The sequence below is a fragment of the Hetaerina americana genome, unplaced genomic scaffold (genome assembly GCF_022747635.1).
Source record: "Hetaerina americana unplaced genomic scaffold, ioHetAmer1.1.p SCAF_2, whole genome shotgun sequence".
Taxonomy (NCBI): domain Eukaryota; kingdom Metazoa; phylum Arthropoda; class Insecta; order Odonata; family Calopterygidae; genus Hetaerina; species Hetaerina americana.
In genome coordinates this window covers 72,444,697-72,456,845 of record NW_027286763.1, presented here as the reverse complement: position 1 = coordinate 72,456,845, position 12,149 = coordinate 72,444,697, and the positions used below count along the sequence as shown (strand labels likewise).

Genomic DNA, 12,149 nt, shown 5'->3' with positions numbered 1-12,149 from the left:
CAATGGTATGGTGAAAAAGTTTTTCGTCCTTGTCTGCGTCATCAGTTTACCATCGGCTGCATCGAATGTTGAAATCCACCTGGAAGTATGGAAAACATAAATGTGAAAACGAATTCCACGAAGAAAAGCTATGGTACGGGTTAGGAAGGTAGTATGCTCTTCCTTTTCGTAATACAGAGACATTGACGCCGATCCTAAGTATAGGAGGTACTCTTCGGTTAAAAATTAAGTCAGAAGTCACATTTAAGATCGTATAATATGTATTATGGTCATGGATTTTTTTAGCTAATCTGAATAGAATCTCCTCAGTGTGTGCATGCATACTTTTTTAGTATCGCAGTGGCGTAATGACGTGCCTTATATTTTTATTGTTGTCGTTGGGGAAATTAATACGTCTTAATTTGCTGTGTGTCCAGTCAACAAAGGATTTTACCGTGTACAATCTCCGATACAATGTACACCAATGTTGTCGTAAAAAATCCTTCTGTAGAGAGTTTTTCATGAGAATGGTGTGGAATGAGGTTTTTTTTGCTGAAGTGTTTTTTGGCATGCTTGTGTTATTTCGAATCTCAGTCACTTTCAGCCGGGGAATCGTAAGCTTAGCCGCTCCGTGGGCTAGCTTTAAGTTTTAATCCATTTCGGGTGCTTTTTCACTATCTGTGCTCGCCGGTCTCGGCCGGGAGACTGGGAGAAAAGTGTTCCGACTAGAGCATTGATTTTCTTTAAAGACGCGACTGCTAAAAGGAGATCCATTTTGTAAAGTCCAGTTGAACCAGCGAGGTGGGTATATGCCAGCCCACCCCCCTCCCTGGCTTCTCCTTGCACCGAGTGTGACGGTGTTGCCCAGCATCATTAGGCAAATTACGACAAAAAATATTTTTATTGCTCGAATCCGAGGGCCCATGAAGTCAGGTGCTGTTAATGGTCGTAATGAAAGTGACCCGAAACAATTAGCCGCTCCTTTAATTTACTTCGCGAAATTACCTGCGATGTCGGAGCATCCAGCATGAAAAATACATGATCTATAAATCTCACTCCGTGAGAGTCATTATTTTTGTTAATTTTGCTGGTACTTTGTGCACCAGCAAAGGCAGAGAAAAGAATTCCCTTGAGCTTCGTGGACACTGCGTCTCCTCTTTCTTTTATTGTGATTTACCGACGATATACTACAGTCGACGCCCATGATATTCCCGAATGGGCGTTTTCACCGTGGGTCGTTCGAAATGGCTAATTCCCTGAATTGCTAGAAAGACGATGGTTTGAAATTGACGTGCACTTCCTCATTTTCTTCCAGACAACGTTTTTGTCTTGTTTTCCGAAATGTAAGCGTCGATCGTGGTGGAAGCACATTATGCTTCTTGGAAAATACGAAGGAAATTCTGTTGTAGAAGCAGAAAATCCCACCATGTGCCAACAGCAATTGCGTTGCCCACAAAGAAAGTGGCGGCCATCAAGTTCGCTCATTCTTTTCCTTTTCTTCGAGGTATCGACAAAAAATAAAGCTGCAGTCGAGTCTAATTTTTCTCCGCTGACAGATATGGACATGAATCTTTTGCATCTGCTCGATGAATGGCGTAAACATCCTTTGGACAGTTGAAATCAGTTATGTATAGTCCTCTTTGCATCAGTTATCTTGCTCGTTAAGAACAATAACATTTCTACCATATTTATTCAGTTTTGATTTCCAAATGATGGAAAATAATTAGCCAAATTAATGTTTTTAGTTTTTCCTCTTTCAACCTCAACAATTCATTGTATAAGCCCACAGTCTTTGCTTTAGCCTTGTATGGTATTTTGTTTCATCCATATGTTGTAAATCATGTAATCCGATGGGGACCCGGAAGCAGAGTACCTGAGTGGCACTTACAAGTGCTAGAATTCGTTGATAAGTATTGCACATAACATTTTTGTTCTGAAAAATCTCAAATTATAAATTTGATAGTCGACGCCACTGTGTTTAAGCAAGATAATCTTCCGTCGGTGTGTTAATAATATTTATGAATTTCCCGAAACATAAGAAATGAACCGGTGCATAATTAACTTGCTTGTCGGATTCAGGCAATCGGAGGCGCTTTGGTCAGGTTATTATGTTTGGTCCGAGGCAATTAAAATAATAAAATACAATCAAAATATTTTCGGGGGTTGGCTGCCTAGTTGACCGACTTTAGTTCAAAGTGTGGTTACCATTTTGGTATTAACCTTGTATGCCTGTGAGCAAAAAAACAGCCGCATTGGTGTGTTAACGGCATTTCGACAAGCAACCATGATGGCGTACGCGTCATATTTCAAGATGCCTCGTGAGACTTTTAAGCCAACCCCGAGCGAATAAATATTTGTTCAATTCTGTCCTTCCCCCTCCTCCCCCTTTCCTCTTGGTGCTCTCGAGTACGAGGTGGAGGAGGAGTCCACATCTCGTGCCAACGATGCAAATGAGTCACTCGTTGAGACACGCTCGTTTTTCTCGTGCCAAGCCGCGTAAACAGCATTGGCAATTCTTAATAATCGATTCGCTTCGCGTGTACAACGCTCCTTATTTTTCCCCACCGGAGGGGGAGGGCGTGATTACACGCGGGCGTGAGTGGTAGGTACTCTACCGCGTTATGGCGCATCGAGGGAAAGAGTTATTACTTTTGGCCTTGCTTCAAGAGGCGTGATCTTCGGGATGGCCGGCAGGACGATGGTCTATCTTGTTCTGCCTCCTTCGTCGCGTCTTGGCCGCACATATCACCCCGCCTCTTTAAATTGTTCCTTTAAGGATGACTCACGGCGTGGACGGGGAAGGAAGGGAAGAGGGAGGAGGTGTGTCTCGGGATTGTGTAATGCCGGAGTTCGATTGGTGATGGGCAAGAGAGAGATCACGTATGGGGTTTTTATTGGGCGTGGGAGTTGCTTCGTATTGGGATTCATATCGGCGCGTCAAATGCCTTCGGGTGGTGCCCCTCGCCTTATTTCGCGTCGAACGGGCGTTGATGGTGTCTTGTATGTGTGTGTGATACCGATCATCGACCCCGCACCTCCCACGTCAGCGCGTACCCCTACGCGTTGAGAAGACGCGGACGTGGAAATCTCAGGGTCAGGGCGTGCATCCATTAGCTCTCATATCCCGAATATTGCCGGCGTGATTGAGAGAACTTGCCTCTGGAAGAATTGGCGACCCTATTGGGCTCATTGTTGCCAATCTTTAGATTCAATTGTCTGATTTCTACGTACCTATGAACGTTGTACGCACCTAATTGAAAAATACGTTCCCAAGAAATTGATTTGCATGGAGTAATTGCCGCATTGTTTTTGCTAGTGTAAGTTGTCTTGTTTTTTTTATTGGGAGATTTAAATTTGTTGATTGCTTCTTTAATATTTATGAAACTCAATTTATTAGATCGGGGCGAACGAAAAAGTTCCAATGTATAAACGGCTGGTTGCGAGTCGTGTGTTATTATAAATTCGTTTTCGTGATAATGAATTATTCATAACGTTTACAGTTTTTCTTTATCGCATTTGAGCTGCCTGAGCTCTTCTGTTAGCTTTCCCGACATTCCTATTTGTACATGTATACCCCGGCGAATTAAACATATGAAACACTGTTTTACATTAAATGAAAAAGAAAAACTTTGTTCCAATCCACCACTTTATTTCAGGTACGACTAGTTTCGACGCTACGGCGTCATCCTCAGGTACCATAGGAAGGTACCTGAGGATGACGCCGTAGCGTCGAAACTAGTCGTACCTGAAATAAAGTGGTGGATTGGAACAAAGTTTTTCTTTTTCATTTAATCAAATGAACTTCCACAAAGTTGAGGCTGAAACTATTGAGACACTGTTTTACATAATTGTAATATAGCTTAATTGTGCTTGATCTGTTGATTTTTTTGTGTTTTCTTCGAGAGATTTAGGGCATTAATTTCAATCTCAGTGGAGATGTGAAACGAAAACGATTTAGGATTGTCGAGGATAGGGGAAGTATTATCGAGCCAGTCACATCGTATTAAGCCTTGTTTTCGGCAAGGAAAGTCTTTTTCGAAGGAGTAGTTCACTGGACCTGTTGAGGGATGGTAATTTCGGAGCGCTGTAAATGCATTCATTCTTCTCATGCATTGTCGATATCAGCTACATTCAATCTTAGTTCTCTTTAACGGTTGCTATTTACTTCAGTAAAATAGTAGAATGCGTTGCCCATAATGTGCAAATACATGTATATTCTCCGATGCAATTCTGTTTCACTCTTCATCTGTAATCTCCCCAATCACAGGCAAAACTCTGGTCGCAGACTGACCTGAACTGTTAATCTTATCTAAAGAGTGTCCTCACGCCCTGCGCGTACGAGCTCATCCCGTTCGCCCATTCCCAAATTATCTCTAATGAAAAGTTTGCTCTTCATGCATCTCTTCTCAACTCTGGAGTTCACTTCTCATCCATTTTCGGTGTGCTCGAACACATTTACCTACCTCGCTATTATCTCACCTCTCTGAAAGCAATTAGCGCTCTTCCTTCATCTATTTTCATGTTGCCGGTATTTGGCTAATCTCGTTCTGTTGATGGTAACTACCTATATGTTCTCTATGTCAGTATTATAGACCGTGCTGCTATCTGTGGGCAATATATTTCGAAATAAATTAAATAGAATTCCTAACACAACTAAAATTTATCCTCGGCCTTTGACTTTTCAAAGCATGGTCATTCGTGGTCGAAGACATCACTGTGTGGTGTCTTACTCTCCAGAAAGGTCTAGGGCATGGGCCCGTTTTGTAGCCTCCTGTGAATCGTTACCTACGTACTGCGCGACCTTTCTTCTTTCTAGGGTTGTTTCGTGGCGGCTACGCGCGTGCAGAAGGCGGTTATGCAAGTCTCGCACACTCGACTTGCTGCCACTGCAACCGTATTTCCTGTGTGGAAGTGGATGTCGGTTTGCCGCTAATAAACAGCGATTAAGTTGACTTGTCGGTGTATTTATATCCCTTCTGATCGCGAATGAACAGTGCTCTCAAGCGAGTGTGCCTCTCCGCTTCGCTCATTTGATCCATTGCGTAACCGAGTACATAGTCGCCGGCTCGTCTGGTAATTGCGAAGCCCGTGGAGAATGGGGCGAGATTTTCCTCATGCGTCCACAGTTAGGTCATCATGTCCACGAAAATATCCCGTTCCCTTTCTTTCCCGCTGTTAACCCTTATGGCGGCACAAACACCCGTGAAATGAAAATTAAATCAATTTGTGAAGTGTGAAGCAGTCGATTATTATTATTATTGCCGTATTAATGCTTAGTAATTTGTGCTTGATGGAAAATATTCCAGTGTTCATCCTTCGGTGGAAGGCCTATCGGAAGCTCAAGCAAATTAAGTCGCTGGGAACACAATTATTATCTTCTTCGGTTCGCAATCATGCATATGGATTGATGCCATTAGTCGCTTGACTCTCCTGCGCAGGAGCTCAACCAATCTTGTCGACATAGGGTCGGTCTCCAATCGGGTTCATTCGTTAGTTAACCGCTTAACTTGAGGATTTCGAATAGCGCCGCAGGTGTGAGCGTTGTTTTTCACGTTTTGATGGCAATGCTATCAATCTAATAAATCAAATTTCATTGTGCTCAAAGTTCAAGTAATTAAGGCCAAATAAAATTGAACCCACAATAATGTTGGAATTATTTGTTAAATGTTGATTAAAACCGATTTAGACTCGACCGAAGTGTTGTATGCAATTATTTCACTCATTACGCTCGGCTTAGAAAAATATTCTGCGCAAAAAAGACGTTAAACGTAAATAATGAAAAAGAAGTGAAACAACAAAAATATTTAATATGCCAATTACGTTGTATGATTGAATAATGTTGTGGAAATCCGATCCCACCGTATGATCGTAATATTTCAGCCGGAGCAGTAGTTGCGCCGGACAACGCGCTGGCAGGTTAAACGGAAAGTCGCGGATTTCAGTCTTGCGTGGGTGTTTTGTTGTGGTACCCACGGACGAAACCGCCAGAACTCCCGTGCCGTGGTTTGGACACTGTGAATCAAAGCAAATTTATGGTTTGCAAATTTCGGCACCCAAGTCGTGGTGACTCGTAATTGAAGCACGAATGAACGGAGGGGAGTAACAAGCGATGGTCGTTTCATTTTGTTTAACTTTTAACGAGTTGACCTCACGCAGTGCGATTGGCTCGAATGTCGATTGTGTGACGGTATAACGGCCGTAATCCTCTCACTCCATCCGTCTGATGCCCGTGAAATTTTTCCTTTGATAATGAAACCCTGGACCGAAGACGGAATGGATTGATTCCACCATTTTGACATTCAGGACGCAAGGGGAGCACTTGAAAGGTGATTGGCTTTTAGTTGGGAGAGAAAGAAATGAATCGTTAAATTTCGCAGGGCACTGTAAGCATATAAGATGCATTACCAAAGTGGAGACTGGTTCTGCCAAACAAACTATTGTCATTTTTATCCTTCTTTCTTTTGTTGAACTCTTTGATACGTGAAAAAACCTTAGTAGCTTACCTATGGGCTAGTAGTTCATAACCATTTAGCGAAATTTGCATTCCTCTTCTTGTGGTTTGCTGAAGTGAGTCTGTTGCTGAAGTCCACTAGATTTTTCAGGGATGACTCCAAACGTACCAATTGAGCTTTTCATCTTGAAGAGACAGATACATTTCTAAATTTTTCCACATGTTGACAATGAGAAGTGTACGATAAAGTGTTAAAACTTTATTAAAATACGAATGTAATAACTCACTGCTTATAAATGCAATTTTCCTCAACAGTTGGTTGTTCATGATACTTTTATAGTGGTGTAGTGGAAACCCCCTGGGAGTGGCCAGGAATCAAACCGTAAATGATTCCAAGTCAAGGAGCCCCAAAATTAAATACGAAAACAAACCTTTATGATTGCTGCAGTTAAAAAAATGTTGAAATATTAGGGGGTGCATAAATTAAAATTTAAGTTGATCTTCAAAGTTTTTTAATAGGCCCCCAGTCTTATATCCACAATGCCACTGTATGAATTTTTATATTACCTTTTAATGAGTAGCAGTAGTACCTTGACCTAATTTTCCAGAATAAATGTGGTGTATGCGACATAATTTTTCTATCCTGCTAGCAAAACAATAAATGTTAACTAATAACTATTCTTATTCCATCTCTAATTAGCAGCTTTTAGACTGTTTTATCCAATGTTATCCATGAGCATAACATGAAAAATCTTTCTCTGTATTAACATGTCTCCTAATGCAAGTGTGAGCCCAACTAATGACGGAGAGCAAGTTGGGATTTGAGGAGAGATCAGCTTCAATGTTCCGTGATAACATGACAAATGTACCTCCTTCACCAGTCTGCCATTCTTACTGTAATGTCTATGCTTGGAGTTCCTACAAAGCCTATTTATTCCATACATTTTCATGCCATGATGTATTGTAGCATGCAGATTAGTGCTTAAAGTTTTTTTTACAAACTTTTAATTGCAATGAAAAGCAATTTTTTCTTCTTTGAAAGGTATTTTTCTTGAACTTGCATAATTTGGATAAAATCTGAATCTGCTACCAAGCCCCTGGTAAACGGTCAGATTTTTTTCTAATCGATTCATGCTTTTGATGTGAGTTTTACCTTAACAAAGCAGTGGTTCACAACTGTATTATGTGATGAAGTCGAAAAATCAGAATTGCTTGTCTGTCATACCCATGGAACTCAGTTGAACAGTAAGTCCATAGATGCATCAATTAGAATCATGCGGTTTTGTCCTGTGAATCATTCAGAAGTGGCAGCACTGGATCAGATGGAGAAGAGTTGAAGTTTTGGTTGTCCTCGTTTTTTGGTCACTGGAAAAATGAAAGAATAAATGACAAAAAGAGGAGACATCTTCTTAAGCTATGTCTCCTTAAACTCCTTCAGCAATGCAGTTGCTTTAAATGAAGTGTCTTAAAGAAAGTAGAGGAATGCCATTACTTTCCACATTTAAAACACTGCTGATGAAGGTCTTTTCTGTCATTTTTGCCTATAATTCCAGGCTCTTGAGTGAGAAGACACCATGATTGAGAACCACTGCTTCAATTTGAATGTTTCTAGTTACATTGGTGCAACGTTAAGTTTTTTTAGAGTTTGGGAAGTGTTTGACTGTTTTCTGATTATTATTTTGTGTTTTTATTTGTCAAGAACTGACATTGAAATATCCTGACTGCATTAATTGCTTTAAACTCTTGCTAAATATTGATGATCTTTGAATCTTGTTCTATGACTAAAGATTTTCCAAAGCCCTGATTTTGATTTGTCCTTAATTTTTGTAGTGGCTTCAAAGAAATCTGTCTGAGTTTCCTTCATTCACAGTTTTGTATTTTGTGCTGCACATAATTTTATTCTGTAAACCATAATTTTTGATTGAAAGTTAAATGGAGAAGATAGTTGCTTTGGAGGCATAAAGTTTATGAGATTAGCTCTGGCTTGTTGCTGTGGCCTGTTAATGATGTAGACAGCTCTTACCTTAGTCTCTTGCAGTGATTCTTGTTATTATCAGTGTATTGGGGACTGTTATGAAGCGTAAGACATTGCTTGCAATTGGGCATTGTTGCAAGCATGAGAACATAAACTGTTACAAATTTTAGGACAGCATCTAATAGTATGGTTATATGGAAGTATAGTTGCATTCTCTGTTGTGTTCTACTGAGTGAAGTGCGAGAGAAGGAATGTAGTATGCTTCCATAACTGTATCTACTTAATTGAACAAAATTTCTTAGAAGTACTGCATAATGATATTATAATGCAATTGGTATTAATTTATTAAGGAATTTTAGTTGATTTGCTAATAGGCGTAAGCAATAATTGGATTTAAAAAGATGTTTAATGTATTTTATATTAAATTTTCCTTTCTTAATTTCAGGGAAAACATACTGCCAACTATGCAAAAAGAAGTGCTCAGGAGAAGTGCTGAGGGTTCAAGACAAGTACTTTCATATTAGCTGTTTCAAGTGCAAAGGTAAGAGTAGAGAACTTTCAGGATAATTAAAGTAAATAACCTCATGAAACATTTGTGTGTAAGCATTAATTCGCACACATATAGCAATTCTATAATGTAGCCCCAAATTATCCCATTATTAATTCCTTCCTTTAATGCCATAGGTATTTAATAGTTGCATTCATTTTGGGTGTAACTATGCTCCCTTGGAATATTCTGGAATTTGTTTAAACTAAAACCTATGGGATGTGGGTAAATATATTTGTAAACTGGTTCTTACATCCCCCATTGTAAAAGTCAGATTTAATCTACATTCTAGAAAAAGGGTGTCAATTGGTGGCCAGAGATACCAATATATGTATCATACAAGGCCAATTTGAAAAGTAAGGTCTCCTATTTTTTTTCATGAAAAATCAAATTTTCTCAACTTGGCGTACATCGTTGGAAAGGTTGAGCTATTTTTCCACATAGTCGCCTTGACGATCAGTTACTCTTTGCATTCTTGTAAGCAGCTTTTTATCACCGGCATCATACCTTTCTCCCACCACATCACCAAGCCAACTGACGACTGCTTCCTGCACTTCCTCGTCCGACTTGAATTTCTGTCCTCCAAAGATTTTTTTTAGAGCGGGAAACAAGTGGTAGTCACTGGGGGCAACGTCCGGGCTGTAAGGAGGGTGGCCGATGATATCCCAGCCAAATTCATTGAGTAGGGTGGTCGTTTGAACTGTAACATGTGGACGTGCATTGTCATGATGCAAACACTCCTTTGGTAAGACACCTTGTTGTAACCGAGGAGCTCCAACACAATTTTATGCTGAACGGAGTAGTAGCCACTCTCTTCATTAAGGCCTTCCTTTATCTCATGAAGGGTAATTCTCTGGTCATTGTGCACCATCTCGTCAATAGGAGCCACTGTTGATTCCGGCAAACTCGGCCGCTGCTCATCGTGGACATTTTCCCGCCCATCAAAAAACTCCCTGCACCACTCCCGCACGTTTTTGATGTCCATACACTTCTCACCGTACACTTCCACTAAATGGCGATGAATTTATATCGGAGAAACAGTCGTCAGTTGCCTTCGCGACGTGGTGTTAAAAAGCTGCTTACAAGGATACAAAAAGTGATTGATCGTCAAGGCGACTATGTGGAAAAATAGCTAAATGCTCAACCTTTCCAACGATGTATGCAAAGTTGGGAATAAATTTGATTTTTCAAGAAAAAAACTAGGGGCCCTTACTTTTCGAATCGCCATTGAAAAAAATGTTTGTAACGGAAATAAATATTTTTGAAATAGATAATTTCAATTACTCAAAAATTAACTCAAAATTCAGTTGTGCAGTCAAAGGATTAAAGTGTATTTGAAGACTGAATACCATGTAGAATATTCACAAATAGGCTGTGGTATGTGAGACTTCAGAGGAAGGTATATTTTATAATATAAAAGTTAAATATTTAAGGTTAAATTTTAGTAAATATTTCTTCATATAGATTAATTACAGATTGTCCACCTCTCGCATTATTTTAGTTAGCCCATTTTTTTGTCACAATCATGTATTTCGTATTTTGCCACAAATTTTCAACCCTGCCTCTCATTCCCCGAAGTCACTCCTATTGCTATTTTTCCATTAAAATTTTCAAATTTGAATTTGTTTAATCAAATGTGCCATTACCCCCCCATACTGCAAATATGCTGGAATATTAAGGTAACTAATGATAATAACGTGTGTCATGTTTTTATGCAAATTTTTGGCACCTATTTCAACAAAGGTAATCCTGTAATCATTTCATGCCACATAAATTCAGTTATGCCACATTTATCTCTTCAGGAATAATTAATGATCAATGTAAGAAGGAAATTAACTTCAAAGTTAATGAAATAAAGAGAAAACTCCTATAGTCGTAATAAGTTAGCACCACTCTGCCTGCTATGAAAATAAAATTTTTGCTGCGATGGTTTGTGGGAAAAGAAATTGCATGACATTGACCAACCACAACCTCTCAATCAGAACACCTTTCTGCAGTAGTTTGCGGGAATGTTACTTCCTTGCCTGTGACTAACTCTTGACCCTAACACTCAAAACCCAATTCAGATCATTGATGGGGATAAAGGGACTCTGCTATGGATACCTGAGTTTATTAACAGATGTATATTATCCGTGACTGTTTACAGGAATAAATTCCATGCCAGGGACAAACACAGGAGCTGACACACTCACAAGCACTCTGGGAAACATCAGTCGCACATTCAAAAAGGGCCTCACTACTGGAAGATTATTACTCAAAGTTAGCCAAAAAAAAACAGGGAAAGACGAGTGTGTGTGTCGGATACGTGTGTTTGTACACCTCAGCGAACTGAAAAAATATTTTGTTTTCATTGGGGGACGAGTGGTGCTAAACTTATGATGGCAATAGGCGTTTTCTTTTTATTTTATTAATTTATGAGGCTGTAGAGCCGAATTTTTTATATTTACAAAGTTAATGTTGTGCCCACTTTAAGGTAATGGTTTTGCAGCCTAGAAACGAGTGAAAATATATCATCTATTAAGTTTATTTTCATACTGAAAACAGCTAATTAATACCTGCTCTATTCATTTAGCTGTAATTATTATTGATCTCTAAATGAATGGAATTCTTCTCCAACAAGGGGATTTTCGCACATAGTTATATCACATATTATTTTCAAAATTTTCTGAGCTTATCTTTATCATGCTCCCTTTGGTCACTAATTTTGTCTCTTCCCTGGTAGAAGATATACCCCATATCTTGGTTCAATACAACCCGTATTTATATGATGGTGTAATGGAGGAGGGCAGGCTAAAAGAATTAAATACTTTCCTTTTTATTTCTGGTTGAATAAGTTTGAATGATAGAGAACTATTCTAAATTTCCTGAATTTTAAAATGATGCACCAAACTCTCTCTATTCTTACAATGTCATCCTGTCGTCGGTATGGTGTCCATGCTGTATTATAATAATTTTTCTTGCTTACAGTTTGCAAGGGTTCTTTGGCCCAGGGTGGATTTTTCTGTAAGGATGGTGCCTATTACTGCACAACAGATTACCAGAAACAATTTGGAACAAAATGTGCAGTATGCTGTGAATATGTTGAGGGAGAAGTTGTGTCTGCCCTAGGGAACACTTACCATCAAAAATGTTTCACTTGTGCAAGGTGCAGGTGAGTTGTCATTCATCAGAGAAGTTCATGAGATTTTTGCTCGGTA

At 39.5% G+C, this 12,149-nt stretch overlaps 1 protein-coding gene across 10 annotated transcripts in view; it reads left to right on the top strand.

The window, feature by feature from the left end:
- The window catches only part of Unc-115a (Uncoordinated 115a), a 179,108-nt gene that overhangs the window by 128,771 nt on the left and 38,188 nt on the right, over positions 1-12,149 (top strand). For 9 of the 10 annotated variants that reach the window (XM_071585292.1, XM_071585291.1, XM_071585286.1 and 6 more), the window contains 2 exons: positions 8,851-8,946; positions 11,920-12,103. In XM_071585292.1, coding sequence (XP_071441393.1) covers positions 8,851-8,946; positions 11,920-12,103 — 280 coding nt within the window. Of the gene's footprint in view, positions 1-7,215; positions 7,327-8,850; positions 8,947-11,919; positions 12,104-12,149 lie in introns of all 10 variants that reach the window. The other variant, XM_071585289.1, reaches the window with a different exon arrangement.